Source organism: Mastigoproctus giganteus, chromosome 4, assembly GCF_048544385.1.
Source record: "Mastigoproctus giganteus isolate SK-2022 chromosome 4, ASM4854438v1, whole genome shotgun sequence".
Taxonomy (NCBI): Eukaryota; Metazoa; Arthropoda; class Arachnida; order Uropygi; family Thelyphonidae; genus Mastigoproctus; species Mastigoproctus giganteus.
Genome location: NC_143578.1, coordinates 84,959,530 through 84,982,110, shown reverse-complemented (window position 1 = coordinate 84,982,110; position 22,581 = coordinate 84,959,530). Strand labels below are relative to the sequence as shown.

General features: G+C 35.9%; 1 protein-coding gene across 1 annotated transcript in view; it reads right to left on the bottom strand.

Annotated features, from left to right (window-relative positions):
- The window catches only part of LOC150086880 (mitochondrial potassium channel-like), a 69,108-nt gene that overhangs the window by 21,692 nt on the left and 24,835 nt on the right, over positions 1–22,581 (bottom strand). The window contains exon 2 of the mRNA XM_090372308.1: positions 14,034–14,180. Coding sequence (XP_090228434.1) covers positions 14,034–14,180 — 147 coding nt within the window. The remainder of the gene's footprint in view (positions 1–14,033; positions 14,181–22,581) is intronic.

Below are 22,581 nucleotides of genomic sequence, written 5' to 3'. Positions count from 1 at the left end.
GTTATTTGGGCCACCGGTTAATCGGAGCAGCCGTTTTTTTGGGGCAAATCTTAAAAAAAAAAAAAAAAAAAACAATCGAGAAAATAGCCAGGGTTTACTTAGCTTAATTGGGACACCATGCCGTTTAATCGGGGCAAGAGACCGGAGCACTGGAGATTACCCTACGACTGTCTCTGACGGTACCACGTGGTTCGGTCAAAATTCTGGAGGTCACAACAATAAAACAATAAAAACAATTAGCAGTCACCTGTTTATTGGGCTTTTCTGTTAGTGAAATCTATCATAAACGGACAGTAAACTCAATCTTACTGAATTTGCGATAATACCGACAGCTGGAATTCTGTGGGTTATTATCATGGTGAAATGTGTTTACACTTCCATGAAATCTTCAATCATATAAAAAAATTAATTTTCAGAATTTTATCTTAATTCCTATTTTTAAAGCTTCGTAACTCGTTACTCCGTTCTCACTTGCACATATTGTGTTACTTGCAATCTGTGTGTGCCGTGTTCTTTGTTATTGATTGCTTATCTTTTTACTGTTTTAAATTTTAACCCCCACCCACAAATATCAGTGAACAGAAATGTCAACTAGTTAGTATGTACATATCACTCACACACTAGCAAGGCTTTTGTGGATTTATTGGATGATTGTTTTCTACATCAGCATGTTCGGGAGGCAACTAGAGGGAGTAATACTCTTGATTTGATTATCAGTAGTGATTCTTCATGCATTAAGAATCTGCGGATAAATGAACCACTGGGTGGCAGTGATCACAGTGTTCTGAGGTGGGATTTACTCAAAGAGGTAACTACCATTACAAGAAATCCTTGGCAAGGGATGCGAAGAAAAACAGCAAAGAGTTCTTTACTTATGTAAACTCTAGAAGGAAGGGGATGAATCAGATTGGTCCACTTGATATCGATGGTTCAACTGTTGATGATCCTGCTCAGGTAGCTAACAAACTATATGAATATTTTGCATCGACATTCACACATGAGGAGTTATTCAGCGAGGGGAATGCCAGAGGTGTATTCAACTCTGGCAGTAAGCTAGAGAATCTTGTAATAACTGAGAGTAAAGTGGAGGAGAAATTGTTGAAGATAAACACAAGAAAGGCACCTGGGGTGGATGGGATCTATCCAGTTATATTAAAGGAGGCAGCAAAGGAAGTAAGCAAACCCTTAGCCATAATTATGAGAGCTTCCTTGGATTCAGGGGAGGTACCCATGAACTGGAGATGTGCAAATGTGACCCCAATTCACAAAGGAGGATCAAAGGCTGACACAAGTAATTATAGACCTGTGAGTTTAACTTCTGTTCTCGGAAAATTAATAGAGTCACTGGTTAAAGAAGCACAGCAGGATCATCTAGACAAGACTTCAGTTATAGCTCGGACACAGCATGGTTTTGTTAAGGGGAAGTCTTGCCTGACCAATTTGATTGGATACTATGATGCAGTCACAAAAGAACTGGATGCAGGGAATAACTTTGATATTATATACTTGGATCTTAGAAAGGCTTTTGATACTGTTGCACATGGAAGACTGCTGCACAAATTGGAGCAGTGTGGCATTGGAGACAAATTGCTGCTATGGATAAAGGGGTGGTTGAGGGGGAGAAGACAGAGAGTGGTAATCAATGGACACTGTTCATCGTGGACTAATGTTATTAGTGGAGTCCCTCAGGGTTCAGTATTGGGTCCTTTATTGTTTTCTGTATTTATAAATGATAGTGATGATGGTATATGAAGCTTAATGTCCAAGTTTGCAGACGATATGAAGGTTGGCAGGGTTGTCAAGGACACTACTGACACTATGCTGCTGCAACAGGATCTGGAAAGGTTGAGCAGATGGGCTGAGAGGTGGCAAATGAAGTTTAACATTGACAAATGTAAAGTACTACATATGGGAAACAGCAACCCCAGAGCAACGTATCAACTCTGTGGTACTACACTGACAGTGGTAGAGAATGAAAGGGACCTGGGGGGTGGTTGTGCAGGCAGATATGAAGTTCTCTGAGCAGTGCAGACAGGCTGCAAGAGTAGCTCATGGTGTATTGTCAATGATATATAGGAATTTTACTAGCAGGGATAAGGAGGGGATTATTCCCTTGTATAAGGCAATGGTCAGGCCACACCTAGAGCACTGTATACAGGCCTGGAGACCTCATTTCAAGAAGGATGTAGAGCTGCTGGAATGAGTACAGAGAAGGGCAGCAAAATTAGTGAATGGAACAAAGGGGTGCTCTTACGAAGAAAGGCTTAATTTTTGCGAATTACAGTGTCTGGAGACTAGGCACCAGCGAGGTGATCTGATAGAGGTGTACAAAGCCTTGAATGGTGATGGGATTCTTCCTCTTGCTCAGAATAATCACCTGAGAGGGCATAAATTCAAATTGAAGAAAGACAGATGTAGGATAGATGTGCGGAAATTTGCCTTTAGCCAGCGAGTGGTTGGTAGGTGGAACAGAGTTCCAACTCTTGTCGTGGAAGTTGATAGCCTAAATAAGTTTAAGGCACAGCTGGACAGGTATTTCGAACAAACAGAGGGGTGAAGTGGAAGTGGTTATTTTTTATTTATTTATTTTTTTTTTGGCTGATGCTGCATAAGCTTGCTTTCTTGCATCAAATGCCTCTACTAATGCTAATGCTAATATTACAGTACGTATTAATTATTCTGATTATCACGTATATTCTTCCGATTTTTACGTATCATTTAATTTTTTAATTGGTAAGGTAATAAAGGGTAAATTTGTGCTTAATATATCTTTGCTTTTATAGCCTGTGGATAACATTCCTCCTATTTTCGCTAATTAGAATCGCTGTTTAATAGAATTAAAATTCAATTCACAAACGTGATCACAATGACCGCCGCTTACTGCACATCATATAGTGAACGGTACTTTACTATGCTACCTATCAAATCATTACGATGGTGATTCCATCGTAACGTGATTTGATTGTACAGTGAACCAATTGTAAAGATGCGGGGGGGGGGGGGGTACATTGTATTTTTAACTATTTAGGTGAAACTGCGGATAACTGGGGCAGCCGCTTAATCGGGCCAAAATGCACTAGTCCTGATGTGTCCCAAATAGCCGGAATGGACTGTATTTGCAAAAAAACTTCACAGAGAAAAACAGGATTCCAATGGTTCGGCAGCTGACAAGTGGTTCAAATCCTCTTGGCAAACTGTGTTAAGCACTTATAATCCTAAGGACGTTTTTAATACAGATGAAACAGGGTTGTACCTACAGGGCTACCTCAGAACATTGCATGATTTTCAAAAATTCCTCTGTGTCTGCAGGAAAGAAGATCAAAGACAGGATTACAGTTCTTTTAACAACATGATGGGAACAATCAAGATGAAGTCGTTAGTTGTAGGCAAGAGTAAATCACCTAGATGTTTTAAAGGAGTAAAACAGCTCCCTGTTGAATATGCCAATAATGCCAACACTTGGGTAACAGCTTCTCTATTTGAAGATTATCTTCGTAAATGGGATTTGCAATTGGATAAGAACAGGCAAATCAAGCAGAGAATACATGCAATTTACAGACACAATACCCATGAGTATATGAATTAACATTCCGGGTGACCCTAATGTAATAGTTTGGATTATATCAAGTTTGTCACTAAGCTTTATTGTTCTTCTTCTTTTCTTCTCTGTATGAGGTTTATTAACTTTAGGAGCCATAGTGATGGGTTTTTAATTTAAAATAAATGCAAAACAGCAGTATAATCCATGATAACAGTGCAGAATTCACTTTTAAAATGCAAACGTAAACAAATACAGTAATCACATGACTTGCTGTTTTCTTTTTTCAGCACTGCAAGATATATGCACTGTACGTATATATCCAATCTCAGTGTGCCATTATTTTGAAAGTCTACTGTATTGTAATATTTATATGATGTTCATTTTCAAGTAATTTAATAAATAATTTAAATATATGTATTTGTACTAAAAATGTAATTTTCATGTTCTTCCTTACACACAAATGTGAAGTACACAATTTTTGAGGGAGAGGAGATTGCTGACATTTTTGCACAGAGGTGGCAAACCTCCATCATTATAGACTAGAACTAGAATCAAAAGATGGGCCCGAGGCTGTTGTTCTGTGGGTTCATGCTGGCTTTCAATTCATCTGTTCATTGCTGATCAAATTTTACACACAAGATTGAGATGAAGGCTAGAATTTTTATTCATATTTAGAAGTAACCATGCACTGTCAAGCAAATAAGCTTGCAAATTTCCTGTTGTTGAAATAATTGGCAGCTAGAAACAACACTAGTTAGTTTCTGTCAGTAGGCTGGATGTAATCACATTCATCTCAAAATTATCTAGGCTTCACTGCTAGTCATAAAGTTCTTTACTAATCATAAGACTTGATTAACAATGAATAGGGCAATAAGAGCCAGAAGAGACCTCAGGACAAAGAGCCTCACCAGGCCCACCTTTCCGCTCCAATTCTTCTTTTCTATAATGCATGATGGAAGTCTAGAGACTAATTAAAATATTGGTATGTTAATTTATAAATTAAGTATATCAATGTATCCTCCAGGCTACTGTAAAAAAACTTGAAAAGGGTATTCCCATTTTCCCAACCTGTGGGCACTGTAACGTTGCAGACTCTGACCAGTGACTTGAAATTTGGATGCTGCAATTGCAGAACAGTGATCAGTTGGATGAAGAACTTCAAATTTTGAGTCATGGCTATTCCATATCAACAGCATAACTGAATAAATAAATTAAAATCCCAGTAAAAAAATTGGGTTATTTTCACAGGAAAAATATGCTTTATGGAGTTTGATAGACAAACTCCATAAGGCATATTTTTAACAACTCTTTGGGAGTTCACATTATATGAATTTAACACTATTGAGCAACATAAACCATAGGTATATTCACTTTATTCAAGACTCAAGGAGAAGAGACTTTTTAAATTTTTTTTTTTATTAAAAGAAAAACAAATGTTAGCCCGCTATTTGTGGTGCTACACCAGACACGTGCAACTCCAAAATAACAGTCCTACACAACCCTTTAATTAGCAGTAGAGGCATGTGATGCAACAAAGCAAGCGTATGAGAGTGTATGTAGCATCAGCCAAAAAAAAAAAAAAAAAACAATTTCACACATCCATTCCCTCTAAAAGTTTGTTCAGTTCATCCTTGAATTTATTTAAGCTATCAACTTCCACAACGACAGATGGAAGTTTGTACCAGCATTTAACTACCGGCTGGCTAAATGCACATTTCTGCACACCTATTCTACACAGCCATTCCTCAATTTGAAATTATGCCCCCTCAGGTTCGTAATCAGAGAAAGCGGAAGAAGCCCATCGGAATTCAGCATGCTCAACCCATTCGAGGCCCTATACACCTCAAAACATAACACCTCGCAGGTACCTAGTCTCCCGCCATTGCAATTTGCAGAAATTCAGCCTTTCTTGGCAAGAGGATGGTTGAGTTTAACTCAGTCCCACATGAGCGGATGCTTTATAAGCTGGAACAGGTTGGAATCACTGGAAAAATCCTTAGATGGATAGAAGGATGGCTTCAGGGTAGGAGGCAGAGGGTTCTGATAAATGGCTATTCCTCAGATTGGGTTGTTGTAAGAAGTGGGGTTCCCCAAGAATCAGTATTAGGACCACTGTTTTTTTTAATTTTCATAAACGACATTGATGAAGGGATAGAGGGCATGATGTCTAAATTTGCAGATGATGTTAAAATTGGTAGAGTAGTAAAATGATCACTGTCAAGCTGAGCTTCTTCAGAGAGACCTAGATAGACTTCAGGAATGGTCAGAAAAATGGCAGCTATGCTTTAATCCAACAAAGTGTAAGGTATTACACCTGGGAAACAGTAATCCCAAAATAACTTATTCACTTGGTGGAGTTCAACTAAACCCAGTACTGGAGGAAAGGGACTTGGATGTTATGATACGGTCAGACATGAAATTCTCTGAGCATTGTAAACGTTGCAAGGGAGGCCCATGGTGTCCTATTGATGATCTATCGAACTTTTGCAAGCAAAGATAGGGACGTGATAATCCCATTATATAAGGCTTTTGTTAGACCACACTTGGAATACTGTGTTCAAGTATGGAGAACGCACCTATAAGAAAGACTTCGAGCTTCTTGAAAAGGGTGCAAAGAAGGGTAACTCGCCTGGTGAGATCGGCAAAAGGGCGTCCTTATGAAGAAAGACTTCGAATATGTGGGTTGCACAGTTTGGAAACTAGACACCTTAGAGGAGATTTGATTGAGGTGTTTAAGGATCTGAGAGGTATCAGTAAAATGAATGAGGACAAAATTTTCAAGATTATAAATGATGCTAGAACTAGGGGACATAAATTCAAGTTATGGGAGGAGATGTTTAGATTGGACTGCAGGAAGTTTTATTTTAGCCAGCGAGTTATAAATTACTGGAATAAGTTGCGTACATGGGTTGTCTCTACCACCCATGTACGGTGACAATTTGGAGAATTTCAAAGGTCATCTGGATAGTACCTTTGGGTGAGAGAAAAGCATAGGATGATAGGTTTAATTTCCTTTTCTTTTATTAATTATTAGTTTTTTTTTTTTTTTATCATTGTTTTATTCGGTTTTTTTTTTTTTTTTTTTTTGGATGGTGCAGCATAGGCTTTCTTGCACCATGCAGCCATTACTAATACTCCTATTTTCACTAATTGGAATCACTGTTTAATAGAATTAAAATTCAATTCACAAACGTGATCACAATGACTGCGCTTACTGCACATCGTATAGTGAACGGTACTTTACTATGGTGAGTCCATCATAATGTGATTTGATTGTACAGTGAACCAATTGTAAAGTGGGGGATCTGCCGTATTTTTAACTATTTAAGTGAAACTTCGCATAATTGGGGCAGCTGCTTAATCAGACCAAAATGCATTAGTCCCAATGTGTCCCAGATAACCGGAATCTATTGTATATATATTTCACACATATATACAGGTTGTTCCCGCTTTATGTGTTCCAGGGTTACAAGTTCTTTTTTTTTTTTCAAAGATCGAGTATCAACAAAATCAAAAATATGAACATTAATTGTATTAAATAATGCTAAACATTCAGAAATAGGGCATTTCAAGCCAAGCACGTAGCTATACAATGCTAGAATAGTGTAATATTGTATAACTGTGCATACATTTGTTTGTTCAGGCAGACGAGAGCATCTCACTGATTCAGGTAAACATAAAGCAGTTCTGTTTTGCTTTATTTTATCTATTTATTTAAATCAGATTCACCAACGTTACAAAGAGTGGCTGTTTTGCTCTTCATTTTTGCTGTCATGTCTTATTTCAAATTTATCCCCCTTATTAATACTGTACAGAATGCCAAAATGAAGTAATACTATGGAGAGTGATGTTGATAAAAAGAAACAGAGAAGAGGAATCATATTGGAAACAAAATACGAGATCATAAGCAAACATGCAGCCAGAATGACTGTTAAAGAACAATAAACAAGTGTGCATTTAGTCAATGATAATGAAGAATAAACATTCTTTAACATTTGTATGACATAAATAATTTTTTATTATTATAATTTGCTTGATTTTAAAGGTTATGTTTTCATTTCTTTGGATAAATAAATCATTGTTTAAGATAAACTATTGTTTTGTTGATCTTTATTTAACATTACTATGGCCAAATTTCACTGTTGAGAATGTAGCCCCTGTTTTTAACATTACATCTATGGGAAATAAATTCCCACTTTACGAGTTTTCGCTTTACGAGCACCAGCTAGGAATTAACTCATAAAGTCGAGAACTACCTGTATATATATATTTCTTCATTATGTATAATTTCCTTAAAGGTGTGCATGTGAACATAAGCAGAAATATAGGTATATGCATTCATTTTTAAAAAATTTTTTTTGAAAATAAAAGATGTAAAAAAACAGCATTTTTTTAAATATTAAATTTTTTATTAAAAAAACAGTTATATACAATAATTATTGCAATCCATTCAAAAAACATGAAATATTAGCATGCACCAAATAGAATTTGAAAAAACTTAAAACTTTTCTAGAAATTAAAAAAATCTGTGGACCTGTCAGGTGCAGCACCATCATGTTTGCTACACTTCAGGGCATTTCCAACCAGGTTAAAAAAAAAAAAAAAAGAAAAGAAATCAACTCACACTCTGCATAATCCATACATGAATAATTAATATTTCATATTCTTTTTATAAAGAAAAGTTATCATCATAAAAATATTTTTAGGTTTAATATTACTTTTTTTCCATTAGAGCCAGTCCACTAGAATCACCACTCCAGAACTGGACTGGCTCTCCAGAATTGCTTACAGGTACATAATTTGATTATGAGATAATCAAATTATTTTTACTGTCCACGTGTTAAGTAGCCAGTGGTGTGTGAAGAAAGCCGATAAAATTGCTGAGGAAGGATCAGCTGTTTCTATGGCTCACTATTCGTATTTTATTATATGCTTCTGATTTTGCATGCAATTATTAATTTTACAATAGCTTGAATTAAATATTCAAAATATGTTCCTTTCTAAAATTAAAGGAAACATTTTGAAAAAATGGCTGGTATGTTTCAAAAATGCTCCAAATGGAATTTAAGTGTTATAAATTGAAAGGTTTAATATTTACCAGTGCCAATATTATTAAACTTTGTTCAGTATTGGACTTTTGTTTCTAATAGGTAATAAAAGAAAGTATTATATTATTTCATATTATAATACTAAAATTATAATACTATTTCATATTATAATACTAAAATTATAATACTATTTCATATTATAATACATATCAAAGTATTATATTATTGTCCATAGAAAATAAATGAGAAGTTTTAAAAAGACTTCACAGAGGCAGAAAAACACTGATAAACATCTGAGTCAGGTGCAGGGTGAAGTCTATAACTGATTGATAATAATAATAAAAAAAACTGAAGTTTTGCATTTAGGGAAAAAAAAAATTGAGGATGAAATACAAGGCTTAGAGACACAAAATTAAAGGTAATTCAGAATGAGAAAGATTTAAGGGTTATAATACAAGCAGAAATGAAGTTTTCCTTAGTGCACAAAGACAGTCAAGAAGGCTTGGGGTGTACCATCAATGATCAATAAGAGTTCTGTAGCAGGGAGAAGGATATTATATCTCTTTATAAAACAATGTTGACACCTCATTTGGAATACTGTATTCAGGTATGGAACACTGAACCTCTAGGGAGGGGTCTAAAGAAGGGTAACTAAATTGAGTGAGAGTGCTAAGGGTTGGTTATCCCTATAAGGAACATCTTAAAAGATGTGGACTCCAGAACCAGGAGACAGACGCCTCATGGGTGACCTGACAGAGATTTTTAAGGCCCTTAAAGCAGGGGTTTCTTAACCTATAGGTCACCATAGTGTTTAAGGTAGGTAGCTGTGATCCTCTTTAGTAAATTGAAATTCCTTCCTCCACAAGCATTTTTGTACTTGGTGTGATGGATTAAAGTGCACTTACATCCATCAAACCAAGTGCAAAAACTAATTTAACCTTGAATGACTAACAGGCTGCATATTTAACTTTAAGTGAATTTTCTACTTCAAAACTATTATTTTGTAAAACTACTACACTAATTAACCAATAATGATCATCATATTTCAATATTATTACTTTATAAAATACCCAATTTCATAATTTCATTTTATTTTAATAAAATAAAATACCTTAGTGTGTTAGACAACAGGGAAATATTTAAAGGAAATAATGTGCTTGACAGAGATGATAACATGCACTCCAATTTTATGAGAATTTTGGAAATAAACGTTTTGCTACATGCTTATATTTGAAATACAAATTCACAAGTAAAGATATTTTCTTAATTGGAGGAGGACTAAAATGGCTTTTACTGGGGACTAAAGCGCCATAATTTTATGTTCTTTGGCATTATTTAACACCTTCAATTTGAAGCCAACAGTGTACAAAAACCTCTTCTGATCTGTATCTAAATTAAAACTACAAATTTAAAACTTCTCTACTGCATGAAAACACAAAAGCATGATCTACCAAAGAAATGGTAGCATTCTCCACTGGTGACTCATGATTTACAGGGAGGAATTACTGGTGCTCAAATATCAAAAATCATAACTTTACATTTAGAAGCATTAAACTTTAATTGCCATTTTTCAGCATCATTTATCAGTGTCCACATGGATGCCGATAACAGCCGGTTGGCTCCATACTTTAGACTCAAAGGATTTCAAAACTTTGTCAAAATTTGCCTCTATATGGTTAGATTATTGGAATGTTTTCTGTAAAGTTTTCTTTCTAGCTTGTTCCAATAAACTTAATTATCTTTTACCTTTAAAATTTATATGGAGTGCAGTGTTGTTTAATCTCTTATTAGAATTAATCATCCAGTTTGTTAAAAAAAACCTGTTACCATATAGTGTACTGTATTTCTGGTCCACCCACTCTAGTCTATAAGGGTAAAGGTGAAGTTGCCCATAATGAGAGAGTCATACTTGCTGGCCCATTCAAATTGAATAAAGATATTTTTGTCGTACCCCTCAGAGTTCTTTGAACTATGACATATCCCTACTATCAAGTCATTTCACACCATAATGACTCAACATACACATTACTCTGATCTGACTCAAGGATGATTCTTGTTATTCAAGCAGTTTTCAAACAGAAGCAATTACCTGACCTGATCAAAGGTTCCAATTCATTTAATTTTGTTTACAATACTCTTTGCATTACTGTATAGATTAAGTTTTTTTTTTTTTTTTTTTTTACTTTATTGCCTTTGACAATCCCTATGTATCCCTTACAATTACTTAAGTATTTTTCCATGTGGTCTGTAAAGAAATACAGGTCCAGAAATGTGATCCTGGATTTGGGAGCATGTTGCCTGATACAGCATCTGCCACTTTCATTTCCAACAAGCACAGATTAAATTTTCTCTAGGGTATTATCACCTTGCTTCCTCTGACTCAATCATGACTGACAGTATGTTGAGTTTTGAATTTAATTCATCGTATTGCTCATCTTGTGCAAAAAAAAAAATCTCTCTCTCTCAACTAGCAAAAGCTCAGCATATGTATGACGATGCAAGCAAAAAGTAATTCACAGAATTGCTACTGGCAATTTCATCAGTTACAATATAGTTTCATATGATATGACTCACTGAAGAAGAATTCATAATTTTTAAAAATATTTATTACACTTTATAATACCACATCTGAAAATGGTATAAACTCCCTGCGTCCATCTAGGAGATGGAGGCCAATATAAAACACCTCATTTCATCATTAAGTGCTTTAGCCCTCCAACATCCTGGATGCTGTTTTTGTTGTTGTTTTGCTTTGTTTTATGGCACACTGGCAAACATCATCATGGATGCATTGCTCTCAATCTACAACTCAGTCCTTTCAAAACGAGTATTCTCCCTGTTCAATGGAATGAACACTTTGTGATCCCACTGCCTACAATTCAAGTGCCAACAAGCCCAAAAGATTTCAGACTTCTTCCACCCTCCTCAAACTCCTAAAAAGGTACTCCTCCAAGCATTAAGCCAAAATGCCCAATGCCACAGAAACCAAGACAGTTCCACTTCACATTTGCAAATAGATCAACATAACAAACCTCATGGCAGCACAGTTTAGCAATACTATATATAAAAATAAAACAAATGTGGGAGCAGAATGATAGGTTTCCTCATGCTATAACTCTGAAAATTGGTCTTGGAGCATTATAGCCTTAGCTACTCGTGTGTCAAGAAAACAAAAAACCAGGAATTTTTATCTTCAACCAGCTGTTAACATAAGCTTGTTATTATCAAGAGGAACCTCACAGATCCCAGCACCATTGCTACAGTTAATTTTAAGCAGAATTGATAAGTTTTTTAATATCAAAGGCATAAAAAATACAGAACTTTTTAATAAAAAGTTACATTAGAAAGTTACATTACACACCATAAGTATTGCAATCCATTACAATAAAATGAAATATTTCAGGCTGAATTTAAAAAAAAAAAAAAAATTCCAGAAATTAATTTACGTTGAGCACCTACCAGGTGCCTTACCACCATTTATTTTTCCTTATATAACAATACAGCCTTTAATTTTACTTCAGATGAAGAAATAAAATGCCACAATTCTTCAGCTTTGTGTTTAAATCCCAATTTTTTCTTCAGTCCAGCTACCTTTATGTAATAAATGCAGCCTTTATTACTTCAGACGAAAAAATGAAACGCCACCATTCCTTAGCTTTGTGTTTGAATTCCAATTCTGCCTTCCGTCTATTTATATCTAGGCATAAGCATGCACACCTAGATATAAATAGACTGTGTGTGTGTGTGTGTGTGTGTGTGTGTGTGTGCGCGCGCGCGCGCGCGCACGCGTACACGCACGGGAATCCCACACACACAAAAAAAGTCAATTTTTTTATATATAAATACAGAAATTAAATGGTAGGAAGAGCCCATCCATATCCTGGACTAACTTCATTTCAGAAACAATATTTGAATATCTCATTTTATTTTTGTTCCTTCTCAAAAAACCCAAAATTTTTTTATATCAGAAAAAGCAGTCTTCATTATGCTAGTTGGTTAACATCATATCACAGGAATACCAAAGCATGCGCTTTCCTTTTTATCCATTCTGCTAGGTTTGCATAGCACAACACAATACATATATTAGTATTAGCCATATGATGCAAGGAAGCCTGAAGTTTTTACTGCACTGCACCATCCAAAAATAAAAAAATAAAAAATAAAAATAAAATAAAACCAAACCACCTATTTGATTCCCTCTTCATGTAGCTACCTATCCAACAGACCTTTGAATCTTCCCAATCTGTCAGCATCCATCCATCCATGGATGTAAGTTATTCCAGTAATCAACAACTCACTGGCTAAAAGAAAACTTCCTGAAATCCTGTCTAAGTCTCTTCCCTTATAATTTGAATTTATCAACCTTAGTTCTAGAATAATTTATAACAGTGAAAATTTCACCCTCAATTGTTTTACTTTCTCCCTTCAGAGCCTTGTACACTTCAAATCAGATCTTTTCTCAGGTGCCTAGTTTCTAAACTCTGTAAACAACTTATCCGAAGTCTTTCATCATACGGATGTCCCTTTGCTGATCTCACCATGTGCATTACTCTTCTTTGGACCCTTTCAAGAAGCTTGATGTTTTTCTTTTGGTGCAGTCCTACAATTGCTTTATACAGGGACATCCCTATACTTACAAGCAAATACATAATAAATTATTGATAGGATACCATGGACCTTCCTTGCCACCTGTTTACACTGCTTGGAGAACTTTGTGTCTAACTGTAATTTAACTCCCAAATCCTCAGCATCCTTATATTTCTGGCTGTGTAGATGTTGGTTAATGTCACTCCTACCTCCATGAGCAACAGAAAAATGAACATTACAATGGTGGCAAACCACTTTTGTTTTATCACCATACCAATTGTCCAGTTTAATAAATTTGAATTATTTTTTAATGTGTTTGTTAAATATGTAATTTTTCTCCTTTTTTGACATTTTAAATTTTGAGGCTTAAAACTTTTAAAATTATAAAATAAAAACTTTCAAAAGTGTGTATGCGACAAATGACAAGCACACAAAACAAATGCAGACTATAGACTACTGATCAACTACTGACATGCAAACAAATTGGTGAACTGATGTTAAAGGCCTATGACAAAAATTGTTGGTCTCTTTCAGCCACTGGCATACAGAATTCTCGGCATTTGATCACTGTGCCTCTACTTGTGGTTACACGAATACCTACTACCTACGATGGCAGCCATCCTATGATATAATCACGATTATGGCTTATGTTGCGGCGCCAATATTTACACGTTTTTTTTAAAAGTTGTTTTTCAAAAAGGGACAAAAATTATATTTACTAAAATGACGGGTTGGCTGGGACATAGCAAAAAATGACACTGTCTCAGTGAAAATGGGACATATGGTCTGCCTAAGTCAAATATTCAACCTTCATGCCAAAATTATTTCATACATTTTTCTAAGTATGGCAAAATTACCTGGGTAACATGCTTTAAGTATTTGTCTTCTCCTCGAGATGTTTTATCTAGATCTTCGTGTATTTCTTTCAATTTCTGCTGAATTTTCAGGATTTGCTGTTGCTTTTCCCTGCGCTTTTCTTGTGTTTCTATGAAGCGCTTTTCTGCCTGTTCAAAGAAAAAAAAATAAATTTTTTTTTAAAAGTTAATAGCTACTTTTTGATTTTTTTAAAGCTGATTTTCTAAATACATACATAACCCTAAGTCAATGCACTGTTAAAAGGAAGAGAAGTGCTCACATGGCATTAAACAAATCCCATTTTTTTGTACTATAAAAATAAATTTTCAGCCCTAGGAAAAAAAAAAAAAAAAAAGAAAGGAGGAATGAATATGAGGGGTGTCTGTACATTCCACTTAATTCCAAAACAAATGGGCATTTGCATGGCACCTAACAAACACCAAACACAACCTTGCTTAATTCTAGTAAACTGAAACAAATAGAAAATACTGTACCATCATTTAGAGAAAATTGGTGGAGAAATTTATATGGGAGAATATGATTTCAACCCCAGATTTAAAAATAAATAAATAAATAAAAATTTAAAATGTGGTTTTCATAAGGAGGCATGCAACTAACAAAAAGTTAAAATTTAACAAGTGATATTCTGGTTCAGCATACTACTCTCACCAATATCAACAATAAAGAGACACACAAAGTTAATTATTTTGGCTTAAGATTTAAAATTTTTTTAAAATTATTTCACAACATCAAAACTACTGATGTAACCTGTTCCTATTCCCATAAAACCTGGGATGCAATTGTAAGGGTTCAGAATAGTGATTCTGAACACAAGTCTATAAATCCTAGAATTATGTGGGGAAATTACAATACTGGTATACAACCAAGATAAAATTTTCTGAAACAAGTGATTTCTGATATGTTCACATTTTTTACATGACCCTCCTAGGAAAGGTTTCCAACTGCCGAAACTTAGTTTTACTGACAGTATGAAAAAAAAATTTAAAGACAAAATTTTTAAGAGCATTTTTTTTTTTTTTTCATAATATAACTATGACTTAAAAGGACCTAATTGACAAAGTTATAAATTTAAATCGAGTTCATACTGGACTAGTACTCACAATACATTGCAGTAGGCTAGCAGCTAAAAGGCTAGTATAATGTACAACAGAGGTATCAAACACACGGACTGCATGCACCCCAAACCAGATTAAAATTTAATTGGGAAATATTCAACAAAATAATAAAAATACAATAAAACACAGATATTTCATTTTAAAACTAAAAATCATACAATTCTCTTTTGACCTTGGTTTATGGATGCCCTTTAAGTAGGCAAGACAGCACCTCCCCCTCTCCGACTGCCGTTCCCCTCACAGCATGTTCTGTCTCTCTCGACGAAAGTACTGATATTAGTGGACTGGTTCAACTAGCTGTAATTATTTGCGCAATTATTTTTATATTTCTGTAATTATTTGTGATGAATATCTTACTGCGACTGAAGAATTGCTTGATATTCTTTCTCTTAAATGACACTACAACAGGTGAAGATATTTTTAAGGAAGTATATGGACTTTTAGAAAAGGATAACCTTCCATTATCAAAACTAGTGTGTGTGGCTACAGATGATGCAGCAGCAATGACAGGGAAGACAAATGGCTTTATAGTTAAATTATTGGCTAAGCAGAATGAAATTGTCCCTGATAGTTTCATCATATTCACTGCATTATACATAAAGAAGTGTTGTGCTCAAAAGTAGTGAGAATGGAACATGTGCTGAACTTTGTTAAGAAAACAGTGAATTTTACACATTCCCGAAGTTTGAATCAATGGCAGTTTTCTTCATTACTCTTAGGAATTGAAAGTGAGCAGGAAGATTTATGTTATTATACAGAAGTTCACCGGCTTTCCTTTCACATGAGGTTTTGAAGCGATTTTGGGTACTATGCCAAGAAATCAAAATGTTTTTAGAAATGAAAGGAGAGTCACCAGAACAACTTAATGATAAGAACTGGTTTCAAGATATGGCTTTCATTGTAGATATCATGGAGCATTTAAATGAATTGAACTTAAAACACCAGGATCAAAATCAGGTTGTAATGTTTATGGAAGACTGTGTTACAACTTTTAAGATAATACTCTAACTTTGGAAATGGCAACTGAAAAATTGTGATTTCACTCATTTTCCTATGTGTAAAAATAATCAGGATTCATTTGGTTCTTGTAATTTCAGGAAGTATGCCTCAGATATTCAAGAATTAATATTTGAATTTGAAAGGCGATTTGAAGGATTCAAGGTGTGTGAAAATAATTTTTTACTATTTAGCGCTCCATTTTCTTTTGCTGTTGAGAAAGCGAAAAGTAACATTCAAATGGAACTAGTTGAAATTCAGTGTAACACAGTACTAAAAGAGAAGTGTACTGAAGTTGGTGTTTCTGACTTTTATTCTTACTTGCCAACACATTTTGTTGAAATGTGCAGGTTTGCTGTGAGAATCTTAGCTATGTTTGGTAGTACATACCTTTGCAAGCAGTTATTTTCACTCCTGAAGACAATTAAAATTAAACACACAGGAAGAGATTAACAAATGAGCGCTTATCATCCATACTGAAAACTGCATTATCACAAAATTTTAACCCTATATTGATAAAATAGTTTCTCGCAAAAGATGTTAAGTTTCTAGCAAAAAATATTAAATTAATTTTGAATATTTTTTTTTTGTTATCTTTTATAGAGATTTTGAATCTATTCAATATTAAAACATAAAATTATATCTTTCTTTTTATCTATAGTTCCTATCTGATTTGTATATACATGTATGTGTTAATAAATAAATATAAATACATATAAACATTGAAAACCAATGCGTTCTCAAGTCAAGTCAAAATGCGGCCCACACTGATCCTCATGAAGGTTTAGTCCCCCCCCCATTCCTATCTGAGTATGACACCTATGTGTATACTACACCTGCCTGTTGACTTGTAATATTCGGTAGGACAGTCGTTTGTTCCAAACCCTGTTTGCCAGTAAAATTATTTCAACCTAAAAATAAAAATATCCCATTTTACACATCCATTCGCTTTAAAAGTTTGTCCACTTCCTTGAATTTATTTAAACTATCAACTTCCACAACAATGACAGATGGAAGTTTGTTTCAGCAATCAACTAGTTAAAGGCAAATTTCTGCCCATCTATTCTACAACTGTCTTTCCACAATTTCTATTTATGCCACCTCAGGTTTGTAATCTGAGCAAAAAGAAGAATCCCATCAGCATTGGGCCTACTTGACCCATTCAAGGCCTTATACACCTCAATCAGATGACCTCACAGGCGTCTAGTCTCCAGATGCTGAAATCAACAAAACTTAAACCTTTCTTTCTAAGTGGATCCCCTTCGTACCCCACACCAATCTTGTTGCCCCTCTCTGTACTTGTTCTAGCACCTCTCTATCCTTCCTAAAATGAGGCCTCCAGGCCTGTACACAGTACTCAAGGCGTGGCCTGACCATTGCCTTATACAAAGGGATAATCATCTCCTTATGCTTGCTAGCAAAATTCCTGTGTATTACTGACAAAACCCCATGACCTGCTCTGGCAGCTTGTCTGCACTGCTCAAAAAAATTCATACTGACTGCACAATTAGCCCCAGGTCTTTTCCATTCTCTACAACCCTGAGTGTAGTACTACAGAGTTGGTATGGTCCTCTGTGGTTAGTGCTACGCATATGCAGTATTTTGCATTTGTCAATGCTAAACTTCTGTTACCACTTCTCAGCCCAACTTTTATAGATCCTGTTTTTTTTTTTATAAAAACCCCAAACACAAGAGGTATCAGAACCTATAGTACTTAGTACCGTGCTTGGGTTGGAAGCTGAGAAGACGAAAGAAGATATTTGTTGACATTAGACTTGAACTTCTGTAGACTGCAATTTTCAGGAAATATGTAAGAAGGAAGGTTGTTCCAGAAAACGGCAGTTGAATGAATAACGAGGAAGATGAAAAGTTGGCTCCGTGAGTTTGAAGTTGGACAGTAAATGGATGTTGGCTGGTGGCGGCATGTGTTCGGACTGTTTTGAAAGAGAGAGTGGGAATTATAGAAGCCAATTCAGAAGAACAGCGCCTATGGAAGTATTTGTACAAAAGGCATGCAGCAGAAAGAGTACACCTTTGAGACATCGAGTGGAGAGACTCTGTTAGAGATGAGTCATTAATTAACCTAACTGCTCTCTTCTGAATGGAATCTAGAAGCCTCAGAGAGGTTTTGGGGGCAGTGCCCCAGATGTGGGAACAATATTTCATGGAAGGGCGAATTTGCGATTTGTACAGAGTGAACAGCAATTTTGGAAGAAAAGTAATGGCAAGAGCGAAAGAGAAAACCAAGTTTTTTAGATGCAGAGGAAGCAATATTTGTAATGTGTTTGTGCCAAGAGAGAGATTAGAAGTGAGGGTAATCCCCAAAAGAGATATATCATTTTGCCTAGAAATCAGAGTGTCACCAAAGATAAGCATAGGAGCAGAAGAATCCTTTTTTGCGAGGTATAAGACAAGACTGAGTTTTAAAAGGATTGGAATCAACTAAGTTGTCATTTCTCCACCGGAGAATTACCTGGAGATCGGCATTTAAGGAATTGGTAGTGTATATTCGAGAAGTAGAAGCTGAATGAGCAGGGCAAGGTTTCTGAAAATGGAAAGTAGAATGCAATGTGCTATTATTGGCAAAACTATGGATAGAATTTCCAGTCAATGGAAGGTCATTAATATACAAGAGGAAAAGAGTAGGGGAAATAACTGAACCATGGGGGACACCAGCATTAGTGGAGAAGTTAGAAGACAGAGAGCCATCTACCATCACCCTCAGAGAGCGATCAGACAGAAAACTGGATAACCAATTACAAAAAGCAAATGGCAAACCATAAGATGGAAGCTTGTTTAGAAGACCTTTATGCCGATTGAAAGCCTTTGAGATGTCAAGAGCAACTGCTTGTGTTTCACCAAACTTTTCCATTGAATTTGTCCATATAGGGGTAACATAAGCCACAATATCACCAGTGGATCGACACTGACGGAATCCATACTGGCGATCGTTGATCAGATGGAAGGCTTTTAGGTAGTTTTAAGAGTTGGCGGTTAATTGATTTCTCCATTACTTTAGAAAGAGTAGAAGTAATTGCAATGGGGCGATAATTGGATGGGAGGGATTTGTCATCCTTTTTAAGAACTGGCTGGATATGAGCAAATTTCCAAGCAGAAGGAAAAACACCTTTGGAATAAGAAAGTGAAAAAAAGGCGGCAAAGAACAGGAGTAAGTTCAGGAGCACAGGTTTTGAGAACAAGTGGAGAAATACCATCAGGACCTCGAGCTTTCTTAGCATCAAGATTCGTCAAAATCCTTCTGACTTCCTTTTGACGGAAGACCGCAGGAAACATTGAATGCAGCATGTTGGGAATGTGGCAGGTATTTTACCAAGATCATTAATACATGAGTTGGAAGAAAAATGGGATGCTAGCAGGTCAGCTTTATCCTTGGCTGAAGTGAAAACAGAGCCATCTGGTTTTGACAGAGGTGGCAGTAGCATACTGTAATTACTGTCATTAACAACCACCCTGCCAACCCCTTTGTATCATCTGCAAACTTGGACATTAAGCCTGACATGCCTTCATCAATATCACTGATAAATATAGAAAACAACGAGTCCAACCCCAAACCATGGAAGGCTCCACTAATAACATTAGTCCACAAAGAGCAATGTCCATTGATTACCACTCGCTGTAGTCTCCCACTCAACCACCCTTTTATCCATTGTGGCAACTTGCCCTTAATGCCATACTGTTCCAATTTTTACAGTAGTCTTCCATGTGCAACAGTATCAAAAGCTTTCCTGAAATCCAAGCATATGATATATGAAAATTATTTTTTGCATCCAGGTCCCTTGTTACTCATCATGGTATCCAATCATATTGATCAGACAAGATCTTCTCTTAACAAACTCATGCTGTGTCTGAACTATAACTGCAGACTTATCTATAGAGGTCTGCTGACGAGGCTAGTAGGAGCCAGACGTGTTCAAAGCCGCTAAGTGGATTTTTCTTATTTATTGATTTGAATTATTGTTTTTCTAAAACTTTTGATTTAAATTTAGTAGTATAGCATTATTTTGTGATTTTCTGATTAATCTGGTGTATTTATTCTTTACTCGGCCTTGTAATTGCATAAAAGTATCAGATCCATGTGTTACAAGTTTCAACTCCGCTGAACAAGAAGTTTTTTAGCCATATTTAGCCGCTTTATTGAATATTTTATACATCAAATTATTTTCTGTAAGTAGCTTATAGACCTAGTAAGGATCGTTAGTTTATTCTGAATTGAGACAGCGAGATTTGAAAGTTAATTAATGTAGAATTACTGTTCGTAACTTGCCACCTTTGTCATACGATACGTTATATACCGAACTAGATAGCGTTAGTATAGTATATAGGTTATAATATTATCAGTTGATCGGTAGAATCTATTAAACTTGTTGAACTTCGTTGTCAATTAAATTGTACTTTTAAATAAATACATATAACAACTTAGATTACAAACGTAACATAATTAATTAATACATAACTGATACGGAAGTTATATAAAGCGAACTCGTAGATAATTAATACATGACACTGAAAAATATATATATAGTTATAACTGTGTTGGGATACAAGTTTAGGGTTATAATTTTGAACTGAAATTGAAATTTTATTGAAATTAATAGAAATCATGACTCAGACCAGAGCAACAAAGCAAAAGGCTCAAGCTAATGGAAGTACTGTGGCTCAGAGGAAAACTGAGGGGGGCAGTTGCCTTCTGAATCACAGCCTTTTAAAATGCACTGCTTGCATGATGTTTGTGGAGCATTCATTTATGGGACATGATATTGCCACGGGGGATGTCTTTGTTTGTGCGTGATGCAAGGAGTGTATTGAAATAAGGCCTATATGAGAGTTTGAAGGACAGAGTGGATGCCCTCGAAGGAACTAAATTGAGGGCCCCATCAAGCTCTCAGCTGCCCACATCAACGCCACAGCTTGCACTTGGTCATCACGCAAGACAACAGCAACCCCCAAGGCAGAATGCGCTGGTCCCACAGGAACTAGTAGTTGTTGGTGACTCTATTGTCAGGGGAAACGGGGAACATGCTTTGTAAAAAGGATAGGTGGAACAGGACCAGGATATGTCTGCCAGGGGCAAAGGTTGATGACGTTGTAGAGTGGATATCATCTTTTAAGGGCACAAAAGATGATATAGTTGTACATGTTAGCACTAATGATATCAAGAGTATGAGACCGGCAGAATTACTTAACAAGTACAGGTCACTGTTGAAAAAAAGCTGTGAATTAGGGTTGAATTTGAAAGTGTCTGCAATTCTGCCCAGACACGATAGGAGGGAGTATATGATGAGAGCCTTGTCGATCAATTCGAACCTGGAAAGACTGTGCAAGGCTCAAGGGGTAGAATTTTTTTCAGCCTGGACTGTACTTGTTAACAGGAGAGACTGCTTCTACAGGGATGGGATACACTTAAATAGAAAGGGTGCAAGAATATTTGCTTATGCTGTCGAGGCAGTGTTAGGTGGGTCGGAAAACTGCTAGCTTGGGGGGAGACAAAGACTAATAGATTAACAGTAGCCACTGGCAGGGGTGAAAGAGATTCTTGCACTGCTTCTATTGGAATGAGCAGAAGCCTGAAAAACAAGATGCAGGATATTTCAGACTGCTGGGAGTCATTGCGGCACAAGTAAACACATGGGTTGTGTTAGGGTAGCTAAGAATAGAAACAGGTGCATGTATACTTGCGTGTACACCAATGCTAGGAGTTTAGTAAATAAATTTGATGAATTTGAGGTATTGCTCAAAACATCAAAGGCAGATATTGTTGGGATATCAGAGACATGGTGTCACACAGATATAAGGAATGCAGAACTGGAATTTGGGAGTACAACGTATACAAAAAGTATAGACAGGATAGGAAGAGAGGAGGGGTTATGCTATTAGTTAAGAAACACACAAAATCCAAGGAAGTGAAGCCAGTCGACATCGCTGGACAGTGCAGTGTTGAGTCAGTTTGGTGTGACATAAACATTGGGAGATCAAAATTGAGAGTAGGAGTGTCCTATAGGCCTAATGATCTGCTGAGTATAATAAGAAACTGTACAGGGAAATAGATGGGGGATTTTAATGGGGGATTTTAATTTCCCAGATATTGACTGGAATTTGGGGGCTGGTCACTCACACACTAACGAGGATTTTGTGGATTTATTGGATGATTGTTTTCTACATCAGCATGTTCGGGAGGCAACTAGAGGGAGTAATACTCTTGATTTGATTATCAGTAGTGATTCTTCATGCATTAAAAGTCTGCAGATAAATGAACCACTAGGTGGCAGTGATCACAGTGTGCTGAAGTGGGATTTACTCAAAGAGGTAACTACCATTGGGAGTACAACGTATACAAAAAGTATAGACAGGATAGGAAGAGAGGAGGGGTTATGCTATTAGTTAAGAAACACACAAAATC